We start from the raw sequence: 19,987 nt of genomic DNA, 5'->3' as shown, positions 1-19,987 counted from the left end.
TCGCGGCACGCGGAGCTCCGGCGGGTCAGTGTGCCGTGCCGGGAGCTCCGTGCACGTGGAGGATGCTGAGAAGGGCACGCACTGCTCACCGTGCCCACTGTGCAGGCAGAGGAGCGTGGAGGTACGGCTGCTGACTTCCAGCGAGGAGCAGTGATGGACTCCGAATGCATGCCAAGTAACCAGCGCGTGTTCGGCTGCCCCTTGGACGTTCACTACGTTAATTATCTCGTACGACTCATTTTGAAGAGAGGCATTTTCTTTTAGCGGCTGTTTTTTTGTGACGTTTAGTGAGGTTAAGGCAGCAAAACCAACGCAAGGGATCGCACTGCCCTTTTGCATAGGCCAGAAAATTACCGTCAGTGATTTTTGATTTCTGCTCGCCTGGGTTTTCTATCTTGGAATTTTCATACAGGTACTCGTAATTCCATGCACCACCATTGGCCGTGCTTGCTAATGAGAAGAATCAATTAACGAAGCATACTGCTGCAGGAAAGCCATATCTGTTCTCTGCCCCTATGGAATCCTGCATGGCCGAACCCAGAGCAGCATCCCCAGACTGATGAAGAGCATTTATTATATGGCTCGCAATATTTAATTAAAACAGCCACAATGCCTTCAACTGGGTAAATCCAAGAGACTCCAAACACTTCACACAAAACAGACATTTTCAGTTTTTCATCAGGAGCCTCTGCTTTTGGAAAAGTCTTATGCACAGACTTATTTAGACACAAACAACCCTAAGCGAGCTTCAATCCTCTCTCTATCCTTTCTTCTGACTGGTAAACTTATTAACATTGGGATTTGCTCAGGCATAGAAGGTGCTGTGGATTTTTAATTCCTCCTCTTGCATTCTAACAGATTATATTCTACCAGATGGAAAAAAAAAAAAAAAAAAGTGGATATGGAAAGGGGACTCAAGGCACAGCAACAGAAGATCATAGAGGGGTTGTCCGCAGGTATATGGATCTCCATGAAAAGAAAATGTCAAATATTATTTGTAAAAAGCAGCCCGACACTCTGCAACAGCACTTTTTCACAGCAGAGGTGATCCTGTTCCAACAGTGGGTTGCCCGTGGTCTCTTGACACCTTCAATGGTTTGTGTCTCCAGAGAAACAAAGCCAAGTGCACTGTGCTTTTAGAAACACTAATGGATTCAAGAAAGATTTAACAGTTGAAATACAGTACTAAGATGTCCATTTCCATTATTCTCCATTTTTAAGTCTCATAATGTGTTATTAGAACTTAAGTTTTTAGTAGGCTCTGTTCTGACCTTAAATTCTATTAACTTATATCCAATACTACTCAGCCTGACCATGACACCTCAATAGCTAGCAAATGCCTTCCATCTCCTTTGCTTCATTTCCAAGAAAAAAAGTGATCAATACAGTTCAAATCTTAAGAACTCATGCTGCACTTGAAGATTCTTGATGAAATATGTCATTGTGCACTTACAGATTTGAACAGCACACTCTTCGTTTATTATCTTCCCCTATGAATACCATTGATACCAAAGGACAGAGATCAAGCTCAATACTTCCCTCTCACCAAAAAAGAGCTAATAAGATTTAAAGAAATAAAATAAAATTGTAGCAATTTTGCCTAAGCCTGTTCAAGGTCCTTAGTCACTTCTCTCTTAGAATACTTCTGACTCAGAACCAAATCAAATTTCAAACTGACAAACAAAAGAAATAGGAGGAAAACATTGCCCCAAGGGGAAGCAGCTGCTGGAAACTGCATAACAAACTGATACTTCAAATCTTGGAAAATTGTTATTTATTTCCTCAGATCTTACACGTGCGATTTTTGAAGAAAATATTTTTCAGTGCCTCTCATTATAAGGATTTTGGTGAACATACTGCCTTTAATGGCAAAGGGGAGAAAAAGAAACCACGAGACCATTTCTATTCTCTCTGATATTGTGAGCATCTGTTGTCATTGCGGCACGAAGTACATTCCATTTCCTTTCATAACCAGTGACAACAAGAATCACTAATGGCATTTTAGTGCAAGAAACTTTTATAAAATATTACAATCAAATCAATTGCATTAACACATTTGAACCCCTAAGTTCAACGCAGTGGAAAACACAATACTTCTTTATTATATCATCTGTCTGGTCATATCTGCATCATCCGTAACTAAAACCAAAAGTGTTGGGAGTCCTTTTTATCCAGAGTTAGCAAAAGGAATTACCTGACAGCTGAGAATGAAAAACCACTGATCAGCATTACAGTGTATTGAAAAGTTTGAACAATATGATTAAAGAAACTTCTGCAATAATAAGGGATGTATGTGATTCTATCTCACCTTGCTAACAAAACTCCTCTGAGATTTCTTATTCCATCACACAGTAACTGAGCTGGAACATTACAGCTAAACAGCTCCCACATTCTACCTGTATTTTAGAAAATATTTAAAATTAAGAGGTAATGTTCTTTCAGCATAATACACTTCACTAAAATGTTCAGATTTTCAATCAAATTATTTGCCCAAAGCAAGAAGCAAATGGGAAGTCAGAAGGTTCCAAATAAGCCTTCAGCCACGTCGTGTTTTTAAAGGTGGACTTTTAATCACCCTTTCTGAAGTTTATTTTTAAAAAATGAAACAAAGAATTCTTTAAGAAAAGGCTGCTGAGTGGAAAATTGAATGAGGGGATACAGAGAAAGAAGGCAGAAAACAGTGTATGTTGTACGTCCTGCAAGCATCCCATGTACTCCCTCCTAACAAACGGCACTGAAGAAAAAACTTGGGAACCAACAGGCCAGAGAAACACAACAAATTTAGGAGGGAAGATGGCGAGGAAACAAAACCAAAATAATTTATTTGTCCATATGTTCCACATCACAGTAGTCAGTCATGAAGCACTCCTATGCCGTTCTCATCATGACAGAAGGTGAAATAAATCATGGTGCATCTTGGAACTGCGTGCAGATAAGAAAGAGCAGCATTTGTAATGCATTCTTTGTTTTGGTCGGCAGCATGAGACCCTATAGCCAAAAATTTACCCATAAACAAAATCGGGTGATCCACAGATCATTTACCTGGAAACTACAATGCTTGATAAATATTGTATTCCCAAATTGCACAGAATTACATATTCTCTTTGCATTCCCATTAAGCTCCAATTGTAATTTGTATTTATATTCCTTGGTTAACTTCACATAGAGTACTCTTTGCAAGTATCCATGTGCTGAACAAAATGCTCCAGCAGAGTTTTAACTGCTGCTGCCAAAACACAAAAATACTCTGCATAATATTTCAAACCTCCAGACCAATAGAACTATTACCTGGTACGACTTTACATATTTCAGGTTCAGACTTGTGCACATCTGGAATAGCACATGCAGTCTGTTTGCTTCCATTGTTATGGTGTGATGACACAGAATCACAAAGCACACCCGAATCTGGGCTTTCGTTTTGCTCAGATCTTCAACTATATTTAAACCCAGCCACAAGAAGGTCAAATCCATAGTTAAGTGTAGCAGCTGTTTATGTCAAGAATATTGTCATGGGAACATATGAGGGTGTACAGTTATCCTACATTTCAAATTCATTTCAAGTAAAACAGAGCAGCCTAAATATCAGACACACGCACCCCCCTACACAATCTCTGCTTTAATCACATCTCAACCTACACTGTTTTTCTTCAAACCATTCCTAGATTCATTACATTTCAGATATCATCAACGGGAGAAATGCGATGACAAAACCACGCGTCACGACCACTTGGCTTAGAAAACAGCTTTCTGAATGTTGACAGTGCATGTTTCCAAGCAAGGCAAATACAAATCCAAGGAACCCAGAGCTGTTATTCCTAACATCATTGTGAGCATGAGCTCGTTTTATCAGTTAGGTCAATAGGCATAAAGAACCCTGCGTTCTGTTCTTAGGTTTTCAAAAAAGGAACTGCAAAACTCGGAGGAAACATTCAGCAGTCAGTTGACAAGCAGGACCTATGAGCCCCAATCCCCAACGCTCTGTTCTACCACAAGTACATCTGAGGGGCATCTGAGGTCTCTACGTATTCAAGTTCCCATAGGGCAAACTTCTGAGGCACTTCAATTTCTGTCTCTGGACCTGGAGCCATCTCACAGAATCACTGAATGGCCAGGGTTGGAAGGGACCTCAAGGATGATGAATCTCCAACCCCCTGCCAAATGCAGGGCCACCAACCTCCACATTTAACACCAGCCCAGGCTGCCCAGGTCTCCATCCAACCTGGCCTTGAACACCTCCAGGGATGGACGGGGCATCCACAGCCTCTCTGGGCAGCTGTTCCAGCACCTCACCACTCTCTCTGTAAAGAACTTCTCCCTGACACCCAACCTCAATCTTCCCTCCCTCAACTTCAAACCATTTCCCCTTGTCCTGCTGTTATCTCCCCTTTCCAAGAGTTGATTCCCCTCCTGTCTGTACGCTCCCTTTAGGTACTGAAGGCTGCAATGAGGTCACCCCACAGCCTTCTTTTCTCCAGGCTGAACAAACCCAGCTCCCTCAGCCTGTCTTCATCAGGGAGGTGCTCCAACTCCCTGATCATCTTGGTGGCTCTTCTGGACCCTCTCCAACAGCTCCCTGCCTTTCTCATACTGGGGGCTCCAGACCTGGGTGCAGTATTCCAGATGGGGCCTCACAAGAGCAGAGTAGAGGGATCTCACATTGACCTTCAGCAGCTCAACAGCAGCAGACCCACAGCTGCACCCAGAGGTGTTCAGTGCACCACCGCCCTCCGAGGTGGGCTCACAGGACAGCACCGTTACCATAGAAAATAGCATTTCAAAAAACTATCTTTCATCCAAAATTTCTAATTTTGCCCACGTTTTATTATGGACATCATATTTTAGCATGCGTATAATTCATATGAGAAAGGTTTGGAGAGCAATTGCCAAGCTGCATCTCTCATAGATGGGGAAGATCAAGTGGCAGTGCTGGTCGTGTTTTGAGAGTACCCTTAAAAAGCTGAGCAATGGGAACACCAGCAGGAAAGGCATTGCAGTGCTCTCAATACAAACGCTGCCTCGCTAGGAGCAGAGCTTTCCACTCAGGACTTGGTGAACTCAGATCCTGTTTGAACCCCTGGTAGGATGCATAGAAATGAACCTCCTCCTTGCTGTGTGAAAAAAAAAAAAAAGCTAATCTGCCTCAGTGATTTCCAGAGGTCAGGTATCAGAATCCCTAACAAAAAGGAAGTCTTCAGCCCTTATTTTGGCATTTTCTATTTGCTAGTTGAAACAACCTGGTGAGCAGGCTTTTGCAGCTCCCAGTTTCAGGTGCCAGGCATTTTCTCTCCGTGGTGCAGCGACAGCGAGATGCTTCAGACAGGAATCCTCACACTCAGATAAAGAAGCATCAGAGAACTGCTTTGAGCTGACAGCAGCACACTATTGTGCAACGAGACATAAGAGATGGGTGCTAAGATGCTAAAAAGCAACTTACTGTGTAACCTAGTGGGTGTTGTTTTTTTTTTAATTTGGGGTTGTTTTTTTGTTTTTTTGTTTGCTTTCTTCAGGCTTTGGTGTCCTATTCTCCATAGGCTTCTCATGATTCCATTTAGCCTCAAATTTTGCTCTATTTATGAAGAATCATTCACACACAGGTATAGAGCTAAGGACCCACAGTGCAGTTTGGAAGACAGAAATTTGAACACCGTGCAGTTCAAGAAGCTTTTAGATGCTGTGATAAAGAGTCTGCGATGTTATGAGATGACAAAAGAACACCTTTATCACGATAGAAGTTACGTGGAAGCTGCGTTAAGCAGAGATGCTGAACCAATCAGGAACAGAAAATGAGCAAAAGGGACCAAGTTTTGGTACCAAGCTAACATTATCAACCCTGTGCTGTCACCATAATGATGGACAGCACTGGGAGAAGAGCAGGAAAGTTCACTCAGACTTTCCTGGGCCGATAGGAGGGAATTCTCCCAGTGCCAAAAAGGAATGCTCAGCCCCATCCAGACCTGAGAAGTATTTTACCCAACAGGACATCAGAGCCACAGCAGTCCCAGAAGGACACCGCCTCGCTCCCGAGAGACGAGGTTGGTAATAATGATCATAATCTTTATTATCCTACCAACAAAAAAAAATACATTTCATAGCGAATAAGCCGGGATGTTTTGTGCCCTCACGGAAATCACAAGACCTGATAGCCTTAACGTTTGACTCTGACTACGTCTGTCACGAAACAAGCGCGAGCCTTCAGCAGCCGCCGCCTGATTAGCCTCAGAGCCATCAGCATCCCAGCGTGGGGCTGCGCCGCACCGCTGCTCCGAGCCTTTAGGCGAAGGATTCTCATAATGAGGCGCAGTGCCGTGACTGAGGCCACACTTCTGCTCTGCTGAGCTGCTTGCTGAGAGGGACTGCGTGCTCGCTCGTTATCATTTTATGGGTTTTTTTGTGGTTTGTTTTTTTTCCCCTTTCTTTCTCTTTTTTTCCTTATTATTCCTTTTCCTTCTTCCCAACCCTTCAGTCTGTGCTTAGTGCTGCCGCCAGGGCAGATCCATATGCTCACGTTTAATAACCTTGTGGTGTGAGGCAGTGATAAAATTGATGATAAAACAGTATTGTGTAGAAGAATCAGGTAAGGTACGGGCTGATATCAAACCCTAATAAATAGGTGTAGCCATCCTCATTCCAACCAACTACACCGGTTCCAAAGAGAACACTTCATACTCTTTCATTTATGATCCTATGCAGAATTAATAAGGGGGAAAAAAAAAAAGAAAGAAGGAAAAATGATGACTCACTTTTTAAGTCGTCCCCTCTCCCCCTTCCCCCACCCCGTCGTCTGAGAGTCTTTTTCCCCTATATATAAATATATTATTGTGAACACTGGGAAGCTGATGAATGCTACTGAAGCCAAAATGCAGTCACATCACTTCCATCTCACACACACTGATCGTTCTCTCTTTTGGAGGGGGGTAGTTTTGTTTTTTTTTTTAATGCCAAAAAATATACTTAGCTCCTTTATAATAATGGCAAATGATCCAGGTCTTCAGTTCACATTGCCATTGACTTGCAAGCTAAGCAGAAAATTAAAGAAGGGCACACAGCAGAATTTGCATTGTTTCACATACAGACCCTATCAGCACTGACAGTGGAAAGTACAAAACACAAGAAAGGAAAGTGTTAAAAGTAAAAAGGCTGAAGATAGCAATGATCTCCAAAGAGCAGCATTTCCATGTAATCGGAGAAACACTGAATATGACAGCACAGCCTCACATCTCCTCTAATTTTACATGATTGGAAACCTCAAGTGTTCCAATCATGCATCTTTCCGTGGGATACTGCTACCTTCAAATCAATCAGGCTGACTTAAGCTGACTTCTAAGTGCTGAGTTTGGGCAGATCTTTGTGTGTTACAAACACCTGAATGTTTCCTCCAGTTCCACAGCACGGACCGCAGCTCAGTTCTGCTGTCACGACGTCAGAAGTCCAAATGAACTGTTTTAAAGACAGCTCACCTGTATTCCTGCAGTAACAGAAGCACTGTTAACCTGTAGATATACCTGCAGCCATGATATTTCCTTTCTTTTCTTCTTCGTTTCACATAAGCAGCTCGTGGCGACAGGCTAAAGGCTCCGCACAGCACAACGGAGTGTCCAGAGCTGATCCTTGAGTTTGGTCCAGCTCAACAGCTGCATTCAGATTCACACTGTAATATTCTCAATTATGTTTGAGAAAAGGTTATGCTCTTGTTTGGCATTTTGAGCAAGCGTGAGATACTGTCAGGAAAACAGAGTGCAACCCAGAGAAGGGAAAGCAGGAAATTCTGACTGAAGGACTCTCCTGCAGACAATGATAATCACCTTTATGTTGAAAGTAAGTTTTCTGCTCAATTACTTTTGACCGATTTGGGGATTCTCCTTCCTCTTCAAAGATGACTGCTTTTACAGTGACGGTTTCTGATGATGAGTGCTCACACACACAGATGCTCAGCAAACAAACCCAAGTCCTTCTCTTACTCCCCGAGTTTCCCAGCTCTCTGTGATCAGACAGCTGCAGGCTGTGGAGCTTTCTGAAAGCATCACCTGGCCACCGAGCCGATTGGAAACATGCAGAAACTGCCAGTCTGCTTCATTGAAACAAATGCATGTAATGCAGTAAAATCAAACATGAACCTCACGTGGCATTCCTCTTAGTGCTGGCTGAGCTGGGGGTTGCTCTGTTTTGTTTCAGTGACCTGTTATCCTCAGCCCATGATGTCAGAAGCCACGTGCCTAATCGTGCTCAGTTCCTTTTGTATTCACCCTTCCATCCCTAAGAGAGTCCTGTGATACAACCCTCCGTAAAATTAACGTTAACTTTGTCGATAATCAATTCGTGTGTTCCCTAGGACTGATGTGCTGAGAGCCATTCCAGGCTAAGCTAAGCTGACAGACTCTATTAAAGCACGGTACTGTCATGGCAATGGTGATCCTCACACAAGTGCATGTGACGGATAGCAATTACTTTGCTCTTTTCCATAAGAACTCCGCATGACATAGGAGTTATTATGAATGACTGATAAGATCACTGAATGCTTTACATCATGATTTTCAAACATGATTCATCCTTAATCACAGAGTAAGCCTAACTGCTTATCTATAGCATCACGACCCGCTGCGTGCAGGAGAAGCAGATTAAGCCCATCACCTCCTAGCCGAAGTTACCATCAGAACGTGCTAATTACCATCACTTATGGAGACTGGCATCTTTCCTTATGACAGTGGAAGAACGCTTAATAATCTCAGCATCTCCCCTTCAGAAGCATTAACTTATTAGACGAGAGATTCTTTTCCAGAAAGCAATTATTTTAATCAATGCTAAATCATAGAAGTCATCATCTCTTAACAACTGTCTTTAAAAGCAATTAACTACACAGTTGTTTCTAAACACCATCGGATCAGTGCTGTCAAAGGCAGAAGGAGAACTCCGCTTTGAGTATGAGATGGAGAAAAAAATATATAAAGATTGCTAGGAAAAAAAAAAAGGGACACCATCAAAATGAAATGTCTTCCTCACAGTTGTTGGTTTTCCTCATTAAAGGGCCCCCACGTCCCATAAATGCGCTGTGAATATGGAAACGTGTAAAAGCTGTGACCATTCCCAAACTTTCTCTTGCAGACATTCCTCGGGTCACACATTCTCCAAGAGAGAACAAGACAGCCATCTAGAGGGCAAAGCCAATTGGTCTTTGGGTCATGGGGAGACCAAACATCCAAAGCCACTGAGAGCTGAGAAAACCACCCCATCATTATTCCCAGTGGGCATCCCATCATAACTCCCATAATAATCCAGAAATCAAAACGTGACAATATACAATGATCACTTATAAAGAAAACATACGTTTTCTTGAAAGCAGGATGCTCGTTATTAAGCACAACATCATCCCTAATTGTGGATGTAAAGTCACTTCTGCTGTATTCATCATTTCTGTGTTGGATCCAGGGCAGAACGCAGCACAGAGAGGCAGGTAAGCAGCAGTGAGCTTTTGTGCTGCATGGTCATAACACAGCTGCAATGTCCTAAGCACCCGTTGCTGATAAATTGCATAAAACATCACAGTCATAGGAGCAGAGAGTTCCGAGTGGAGCTATTTCCTGGTGTATATTTAAAAAATAATAATATTCATAAATTTGGAGATTACAGTCCTCTGAAAAAGGATTCCAGGTGCTCCTTACTGCTCACTCAGCTCCATTCCCAGCAGTGGGAAGGTTTCATGCACTTCTGTTATAACAGCTGACGTGGAGCAGGCATTGTAGGTAAAAAGATTCAGAGAACAGGATGATTATTTGAAGAAAGAGGAGGGAAATCTTCCTAGAGTTTCACAGAATCGCAGAGTCACCAAGGTTGGAAACGACCTACAGCATCACCCAGTCCAACCATTACCAGTAGCTCTCACTAAGCCACATCTCTCAACATGATGCCTAAAGGTTTGATTCAGATGAAGAGAAACAAATAACCAGCATTGCAGCCCTCTCTCTCTGTCCTGATGTCTCATTTTTGTGGGTATTTTCAGTCCCGTTTTCTCCTGTACCGGAGACGTAACTCCTCATGGCATAACTGGCCCAGTAATACAGGGCCTTTTAAGCCCATTTTAAGCCCATTACAGACACCTGGATTACTGCCCGCTGCAGGAGGACAAACACTGAACTCCCCCACCTCTCTTCCCATTTCTTCAACAGGGAGCAAAGCAGCGGAGTTATCCTTTGGGAAGAGGGGGTGAGGGGAGGGATGCTCATCACACCCTGCACTTAGCATGGAGAAAGCCTATAAAGGTAAAGTTTTTCACTTCAGACACTTGCAGCCACTACTAAGAAATTTAAAAACCCTATTAGAAAGGCTCGCTAGTTTAGTTAATCATTTTTCTTCGTCGTTTCCTGAAGCCAAGCTTTATTCCTGCATTTCAGAATCACGACTGTTTTTCCTTGGAAACGATCTCACAGCTCAGGTTCTCCAGTTTAGGCCTCACACCCTGCTCTCCTGACGCCCAGCTGCAGCCCCCAGCATCGTTCTGACCTCCTGCTTCAGGCCTGAGCAATGTTAACTGCTTCCTTTCCTTCTGAGCATGCCTTTCTCCCCCTGCCTGACCAGGTGTCTCAGAGCTAAATCAGAATAACGAGGTCTGGTTTATCAAGCTGATTGCTGGGGGGGAAAGAAAGGAAAAGAAGTTATGTTATCTAAAGTTAAAAAAGCAGGAATGGAGACTTGAATGTTGTAACACAAAAACAATCAAGGACAGAAATGAAGAAAGCAGCCAGGACAAGCTTTCATCTCCATCACATCTGCAGGGCAGCAAGCACGGCTGCATTCCCTGCTACCAAAACAAAGCAGGACCTCATAAACCTCATCAAGGAACCTGGCTGTGTCAGAAGGAAACACCCAGCACTGCTCAGTGGCTGCATCTGCTCCATCTGCCCCACCTTTGCTGGCAGTGTTGGAGCAGCAGCCCAATCCATTGGGACGTCTGGTGAGCCTGCAACAAGCTGGCGCTGATTTATTAACACAGCTGTAATTAATGCCAAGCAGGATAGCAACATGTGATGCAAAGCTCAGCAGGTAAGGAATGGGAAGGTTACTTTTTAGGAAGCATTTCTGAAGAACTTGTTGTAGCTGTGATACGAGGGTGCCATCTGCTGCCCATGGGTGCTCAAAGCTGACACAGCCCACCTGGGGGGTTTCTTTCTAATAAAAAATAATCACACACACAAGCAATAAAAGATTTTAAGTAATAAGCATGACATGCAGCAGAAGGCAGAGCTTCGTAATGCAGCCCAAGGCTCAGCATTAACCAAAAGATGAGACCAAAGCTCTTTATCACAGCTTTGCCTTTCACATCTAGAGCCATCTTTTGAATACTGAGTGTCACGTTGGCTTTAAGTTGAAAGGAAAGCAAAGGTTGAATAGAATTATTAAAGATTGTTTTAAAAAAGAAAATAATATGGCAGTTTTATTTGCTTGTTAAGTAGCCCTGTTTGACTGGGCTTGCTGAGCATCTCATCCTCCAACAGAAAAAACAGTGCCATGGTTTGATCTTTTCTCATTTTATTAGCACAGACTCATGTACAGTGAAGACAAAGAGAGGAACGCATGTACCCAGAACATGGAAAAACTACAAAAATGGGAATGACTTGTTACCTCCTGTCATCTTGCCTCTTGCTTCTCCTCTCACCTCGAGTACCTGAACGCTGCCACGGACTTTGCAAGCCACAAAAACCATACTTGCAAGCCTGTGGCACACCCTTACAAAACCCTGCAGTTCCATTACCAAAAAGGGGCCCAGGTTCAGAACAACTGTCCACAGAGACCTGGACTAGAGCACGTGAATTGCCAAATCTCGTACAGACTTGAGTAAATTTGGAGCAAATCCTTTAGGTACTGAGTATCACATAACAGCTTTAAAACAAAGGAGAAAACATTTACATGGTATGTGCATACACCCTAATGTAAATGTATGTATATTCAATTGTACATAGTTCAATGAAAATCCATTCTATAAGCACAGAAGCAATTTTGTGGTTATGTCTGACCACATAAACACAAACAGTCACAGAGATCGCTCACAGTTACAGACCTTCTTGTGGAAATCTTTATAGTGGCACTTGTAGTCAGTTGGTCCAGTGGCTTTGGAACACCTATGCACACACAGGGATAGGCAGAAAGTGGCGAGATCTTTGTAGGCCGATAGCCAAGCTTACTGCATAACAAGGCTGATGTACGACATGACATCTGCAGCAATATTACCAATAAATTAGATGAAGACTGCTCTGATGCACTTCCCATAATACGACGGCCAGCATTCATAAAAACAGAAAATATGCAATTCCATTCAGGTGACAAACAAGAAGCTGTTTGCCACAACGCAGAATCAACCCCTTGAGTGTCAGCTATTATCAGTAGGTTGTGGCACCCTGATATTTAATCGCTATGCAAGGAGAACACCTCCAGATATTTTCCTAAAACTTGTCATGATTATCATTCAGAAGATAAAAAGAAGATCCCACCATCAGAAGCCAGGAATGCAGTCACTTCTTCACTCGGAAAGGGCTGAGCCTTGTTGCTTTGCTCCAGCAGATGGCAGACATTTCAGTTTAGTTAGCATTTGTTTTGTGAATAGGATTAATCAGGTTTATGACACCCATGGTTTTGCAAAAGAGAACAGGTGGATTTATTTCTGGTTTTAGCACTGCCCTTTCACCAAAGGGGGCACACTGAGAGGTTGTCCAAAGTATCACCATCTCTTCATATGAAAATACAGCTCAGTTCTCCAAGTGAGAACAGAGCTCTGCATCCACTGCACAGGTACAGATTTCTAAGGATACGCTGAGCAAACCATGGAGAGTGAAAACTTCATGGAATGACTTGTGAGCCACAACTAAAAGCATGGGTTTCACAAGCCTCACTATTAACACTGACAACGTTTTGCATGACAAAAGGTTAAACTTAAGCAAAACTGGATATCCTACCGAACGACTCAAAAAAGAAAAAGCTTGAGCAAGTGACAATTTGGTGTTTCACATTAAAATCAACTCAACCATTCTGAAGTTTTGACCGGGGCAATCAGTCATAGACAGACTGGTAGAACAGGACTCCAAACTGAAATACCACTGCACTTGTGATAGAGGTGGTTTCAAACTGACATTTCTAACACCACTGGCCTCAAAGTATTTTTACAGTAGTTTCAGCTGTCCGACATGAGTTACAAGCTGCGGTGCCACACTTAAGGCTGCTCTTCTCCTGTGAAACGCACTGCAGGCTTTCAGACTATTTTTCTCTTGTTCCACAAAGCTTTGGATTGAAGAGCTGACAAGTCTATCCAATGTCTTTAGTTTTCCTCTAGACTGCATTCCTGGGTGTGCCGTTGTGCGTCACTGCTTTCAGACTGGAGGCGCTGGCTTGATGGTTGCAGATTCTGTGGGAGGCAACACCTACCTCAAAGACCTCGTGAATGGCTTTGCGGAAGCAGTGGAAATTGTAGTCTATCAGACCTGTCAAAAAGGAGGAGAGGGGGAAAAGGAAAAGCTGCTCAGCTTGGCACATTTATGTAGTCAACAGAGCTTCAAAATCAACGTACGGTTCATTTAACATCCAGCTATTTTGTTGCTTACTGTAGTATGAATTTGAGATCTAATGGTCAAGTTTTACTAATGCCAGACTTTGTTTAGATTGTCTCTTTTTATAGAAACAAGGTGCTCATTTGGAATGCAAGGTTTGTATTTATAATTCAAGAGCGGATAAGGGGACAACACAAGACTGTACCCACCCCAAAAGTGCTCTAACACATGGAGCAGTTAAACATGATAGCACAGCTTGACCGTGGCTTTAATGTTACCTTCCACTTGATGGTGTTGCTGATGTATATCCTAAGTGTGCTGAGTGAAACTTTAGACCAAACAGAGTACAGTTAGAATATATATGCCTTCCACCTTTTGAAGTCCATGAACACCAAGGTAAACATCACCATCATTTAAGCCCAATATCTTAAAATCAAGGCTTAGGATTTCATTTCTATCCCACAACATATTCAAGACCATTCATACCAATTATCTTCTGCAGGTCCAAGCAACCATATAGTTGGTTAAGCCTGCAACACATTGAATACTGCCCTACATTCCTACCGTGTATTTTGCCAGCTCACCGCTGTCCATCTCCTCAGTCATATGTTAAAAAGGTTACAGGAGTGTCATAAAGGTAATGGACAATATGGTTATCACAACACAGCAGCTTGTCAAGCAGAACATAATAACTGACAGCACTGTAGCAGATGGTAATGACAAGGCCTCATTAGCTACACAAGTAATTTCAACAGGAGGACGTCAATTAAGGCACTGATTCACAAGAACAAAAATAAGATCTCTTTATCTCTAAGAAGGGAGCAAATTCCTCCCAGAAGAAATTACACAAATTTAATTATACGAAATTAAGGTGACCTGTAAGCCTTATTAATATCTTACAGTTGATAGAAATCAGTAGATAAAAGCCATGCAAATGGGGGAAGCTCTTACCTTTGCGCTCAAAACTTTCTTCTCTAAGAATGCAAACTAAGGCCAAAAACTTTGTTACTTCCTTTAAGTACAGGACTGTTGTGTTATTGAGCTTGATAATTGCCATTGACTCTTTATCATAAGCACTTCCAGTGCCATCTTCTTTTAACCTAAGAAAGAATGAGTTCACCCAAGGTGCAAGTTAGTAAGATACGCTTCAGTAACTTCACAGCAAATACTTAATGCCTGTGAAATGTAGTGAAAAGAATAATGCTCATATTGGATGGCAAGCAAGTGAAGGATTTTCAGCACAGGACTTAAGTGCAATTATAAGAGCATTATCACCACTTAAGTTTCCCCAGTGCTACACAAAAGCCAGACATAAACAGAAGAAAAGTCTCCCTACACACAACCTACATTATCTGAATAGTTACCAGCAAGCTACCAGCATGCATCCCTTTGACACAAGCTACCAACTGTGGTTGTTTAGTTGATACTGTTCCCAGTATATTCTATGTGGATATAGCACAGCACACGGGCTGTAACACAGTTTACCTTCAAACCAAAGAGACAGTGCTACACACTATCTGGTAGCACCCAGTGCCACCCATTATGGCATCCAGTAACTGAAGATTCTAAGGCAAAACTGGTAAAAACTTCAATAAAGTAACATGTCAGCACAGTTACTTTTAATAAATGAATACAAAGCCTTTCTCAGTCCGCATCCTTTTGCTGTATGAGATACTGATAATATATATTCTGATCCAAGTACTGGTCTGTTCAGTCACCTGGCCTGTTTAGTCACTTGAAGCAGCTCATAAAAAGGTTAAATATAAAGTGCTATAGTCAACATATTTCTACAGTCACCCTCATAACTACTGAAGGCAAGTCTCACAGGAGCACAGAGAGCAGATGTAAGGACAGAAGCTTCAGGAGGACTCACAGCACTCACTTTAATGGGAGCATCAGACAGTAAGCTCCTACCACGGACTGTTTAGAATTGAAGCCATATAACAACAAATCACAGCTAACAGAGCAATAAGACAAACTTCACAGTCAGCAAGGCTGGGGTGACCAGGCCAAACGAGACACAGCAATACTCACATTGTACATAGAACACTTGCCTCTAATGTCAAAAATGGATTCCCACAAACAGAAGCAGAGGGGAAAAACTGATCACAAGCTTAACCCAGCTGCCAAATCCTTTGGCTTTACTCCAGTTGCTCACAGAACAAATGTGCACCACAGAGCAACTGACAGCACGCTGCAAGATGGTGCAGCAAACAGCACCTGCACAGTCTGCAGCCTGCCCTAAAGCTTGTGAGGACTTTTTTCCTAAGAGTATTCATCACTTACCCATATATACAGGAAACATCTATCACTACATCGATCATGTCACAGCACAACTCATACGACTGCATGTCCACAGGGGAACTGTCTGTTGCAATGTAGATTTTGCTGACTACATCGAAGAGAAAAGCTTTTTCAATGCCTGAATTCTTCGGAAAGAGAAAGAATTTGGATGAATGTTTACATTTCAAGTACAATTCATATACTTTCAATTCTTAACAGCGAGAAGTGTTTTAAACAATCAGTTCAGAGGCTCAGAACACAATTGATATTCAGAGCACAGAGTTTACATCTGAGCAGAAGGAATTGCTTTGCTGTTCCACATACTTCACTCAGAATTCTGTAAGATCACCACTTACTGATATAAAGATATTTAGTAGATTTTCCAGTGTTGGCAGTTGTGGAATGAGCTTCTGTACCACTTTACTGAAGGCTTCAAATATTGAGTGGTCGTAAATGCTGGTCAAATAAAAGCTGAGACAGGGCAAGGCAGGAGGGAGGAAAAAAGAGAAGAGATCCATGAGTCCATCACAATTGCAGTAGAGATGGTGCAGCTTTGTTTTCTAACACTCAAGCCTGATGAGTCAGCCAAAATGCTTTATCACAAATATCTGTAACTGCTCTCTCAAGAAGCTCACTTCTGAGAGACTGGAATGAATGTTACACAGTCTCCTCATCTGCAGGAGATGCGAGGACGGAGAGAGAAAATTGTGCAAATGCTTTCACAATACATTTAGCCTACCAGAATACTTAAGGCAAAGGAAATAAATGCTTAACTAGGTTTCAGTGAGTCCCTTTCCCGGCCTTCTATTTTATCATACTAATATTGAGATGCTGGCCATGTTTACAGGCTCCACAAGAATCAAAACAGCAGTAAAAAGAGAAAAAATGACATTTCGTTGCACAGAGGTCAGAAGAAGATGCCCTCCAAAGCAGGCCAAAAGTCAGGGATGAGCCTAAGCTTTGCCAACCAGCTGTGCTGTAAAGCCAGCAGCAGGCAGTGCCAGCAGCCATGCTCCTGCCCACTCCTCCAGGCCACTTGCACAAATTTGGCCTCATACACAGAATGAAAGCTGGGCAAGAGGACCTCGAATTATAAATGTGAGCTTATGAAGAAGTCTGAGGGGCATCTGATGGCTAGCTACCAGACTGAGGTAAGGCAGATAGGGCCAGATGCAGCAGAGCATTCTGTAGTTTTAAGAAATTAACAAGACCTCATTCCAGTCCACTACTACATGTCAAAGCCATTAGTCTGTACACATACAAGCAACAGCAAAATTACATTTGCAAGAACACAAAACTCACCTAAGGTGAAGTTTTTCAAGCCCAGCGTCTGTGAGGTCATCATTAGCTCTCTGATGAATATCCCTCTGCGTTTCTATTTTATGGTCATCTGATAAACCATCCACTTTATGAATAAAAACTTCAAAGTTCATTTCTGGGTTGACCTTGTAGGCCTTTGAAACTGTGATGTGGAGTCTTGTTAAAGCTTCCATATAGTCATCCTGTGAACAAGTTTTGGCAGGAATAAATGAAAAGGCTTTATCTTCAATAACTATTCCATTCAGTACAAAAAACTTCACTTCACTTCTGTAATGAAACAGAAGTTTGGTAGGAGAGAATACCTTGGAGAATCAGAAATCCACGCAGCTTAGATTCTGTTTCATTAGCTACGTTACACAAAACTAGGCTTCATAGCAAAAGGTGGTTATGCTTCAACTCCAGCACAGCGCAGCAGTGATCTCCAAGGCGGTCCCAACAACCAGGAACTCTCCATCGGTGCAACTCCTAAGTTCACTAGAAGCTACCAGAAACCTAACAGGGCCATTCCCTTGACATCGAGGTCAGAAGCGTGCTGGCACTACATGAACTCCATAGCAATCAAAAGCAGAGGGAAGAGATAATTGGGTAATTCAGATCATCTAGCAGATCAGATTCTCACTGCTCCAGCTCAGAGTACTTGCCACTTTCCACTGGGGATACACATTCCACATAATCAACTGAGGAAACTAAAAGCAATTGCCAACACATCCTTTCATACATAACGAATCTTTCACAAACTTATCTTAAAATACACTCCTGATCATTCTTCTCACAAAGTAAAAGGAAACTTCTTCATAATTCTTAGGGATTTGTATTTACCTGAGCGTCAATAACATATATAAGAGCACCTGTTCCTCTGAAGATCATCTCATAATCAAATGTCGGATCAAAAAAGTCCATCTGCCCTGGAAAATCCCATATTTGGAAATTCACAAATGAACTGTTGGAAATATCATCCTTGTAGATCTTGTTGGTGCTTTCCAAGAACAGAGTCTCATTTGGAGACATTTTGTGAAATACCACCTGTTAAAAAGAACACAAATCACAGTCTTGACTTTGTCTCAGTGAAAGAGATTGCAAAATTCAAGTCACAGAACTTCTAACAAATAGATTTCTCCTATATCCTAAAGTGTACAGCTTTTCCTACAGTTACTTCAGTTGTCCCTTTTGGTGCACAGACTGCTTCCTACATCAGCCAAGCACATAACAGCCAACCAGAACTAAGCACTAACACACAGCCCATCACTTTTACAAGTGTAAGTAACGATGCAACCTGAAGACAGAGACATTCTGGCTATTTTCTAACAGTTTCTTCCAATTTTGTTCCATTAACCAGATCACCTCAGGTATAAAGCCTGTGTTAAGTAAGCAAGCCTTTAAGAATGGTCCATTTCCAGTCTTAGAAACTCCTGTGCAAACTGCTTTAGTCTGGTGCTCAGCATTATGGCCCAACAGAATCAGACCACTCCAAAAGTGCAATACAGGTATAAAAACAACACCTCTCTTTCAGTGTCTGGAATAGCTAAGTCATTGCCTTCCACGAGCAGCTGATGTATCTTGGTTGACCTTCTCCCTTCAGGTATCCTACAGGAATGCTGGCAGCGCCCACACTGGCTGGTAACCCACTTAGCAGTGATGAGAAATATTCTTCTTGCTGTGCTCAGAAAACCCCACTGGGACTTCAGCCCTTTCCTGAGCAAACAGGATATCGAAACATTTCAGTTACAGAATTCAGTCCCTAAAGAGACCACGTGCCACCATCTCTGCCCACCTGCACGACACACAGCTGGGCAGCACAGCACTCAGTGAGCTCCAAAGCAGTACGTCAGACTCAACTTTTAAGAATAAGGGGAAAGAAATGCACTTCCTCGAGGCAGAAGCATGAGAAAGCCAGGACTTTAAAGAGGTTTTAAACATTGGGACATTTGTATGGAAAAGCGAGAACAGTTCTAGACAGGTTCCAGCCTTACTGAAAGGACTAAAAGCTCAGCAGGGTTTAAAGAATTGGGTTGTAAAGCAGTCTGGAAATCAGCACTCTTTTGGAGCTCAGCATCTTTCACAAAGAACGGGGCAGAGACTGGGAGCAAAGGTTAAAGCAGACGAGTCTCTGAGAAGCAGTGAGGCTCATCCTCCCTCCCTCTTCAGACTGACCAGGACACAGCCTGGATCAAATCCCATTTCTGCTGCCTAGCATCTACCCCCATTCTTTCTAGCTTTAAGCAACTTGGATAAAGCAAAGGAAAAGGCCGTGGTAAAATCCAACTGGAAGAACAGAGTTAGCTCTAATACAGGCAAGTGACACCGGGCAAACACAAGCAGAGCAGACAGGCCTGGAAAGCGCTACAAAGAGCTGATCTTCAGCACGGCTTTGCCTTTCCATGTGTTCCTTTTGCACTTTCACAATCCAATGGTTTCAGCAACTTCCCACCAGATGCCTGAGGTTGCAGCTTCCCCCCGACTTTGAAGTTTCACAAAGGCAATCAATCTGTCTGTTGGCTGTCACTCACATCGCTTAGAGACTTAGAAAATAAATCAGTCCAAACGGTGCATTTGCACACGGAGCGGGGGCATCAGGCCCAAATAACAACAAATAACTGGAAAGCAACGACAGAGCGATCCAAAGGCGAAGTTTGCTCGCTAACACCCGGCGCCTGTTTTGCAAAGGAAGGGACGGACGGCTCTGCAGCACGGGGCGGACATCGGACCCCCCGTTCGGAGGACTGAGCCGCCCAACGCCCCTCGATAGCGGCAGTGCCGGGGTGTTCAGCCGCCCCTCACCTTCTGGATGGAGGACTTTCCGCTGCGCCGCAGCCCCATCAGAAGGATCCGCGGCTTCGAGTCCGCCCCGCCCGCGC

At 42.9% G+C, this 19,987-nt stretch overlaps 1 protein-coding gene across 1 annotated transcript; it reads right to left on the bottom strand.

The window, feature by feature from the left end:
* Positions 1-11,503: 11,503 nt before the first annotated feature.
* On the bottom strand, positions 11,504-19,985 carry RRAGC (Ras related GTP binding C; the record flags this gene model as incomplete). The annotated part of the gene is made up of 7 exons (XM_003212545.3): positions 11,504-13,463; positions 14,481-14,629; positions 15,816-15,958; positions 16,169-16,283; positions 17,115-17,314; positions 17,952-18,155; positions 19,911-19,985. Coding segments are annotated over 7 exons (1,038 nt in total), but the record flags the coding sequence as incomplete, so codon positions are not given.
* Between the last annotated feature and the right edge of the window lie 2 nt (positions 19,986-19,987).

The sequence above is a fragment of the Meleagris gallopavo genome, chromosome 25 (assembly GCF_000146605.3).
Source record: "Meleagris gallopavo isolate NT-WF06-2002-E0010 breed Aviagen turkey brand Nicholas breeding stock chromosome 25, Turkey_5.1, whole genome shotgun sequence".
NCBI lineage: Eukaryota > Metazoa > Chordata > Aves > Galliformes > Phasianidae > Meleagris > Meleagris gallopavo.
The sequence above is the reverse complement of the archived record's forward strand: the minus strand, read 5'-3'. Positions and strand labels throughout refer to the sequence as shown.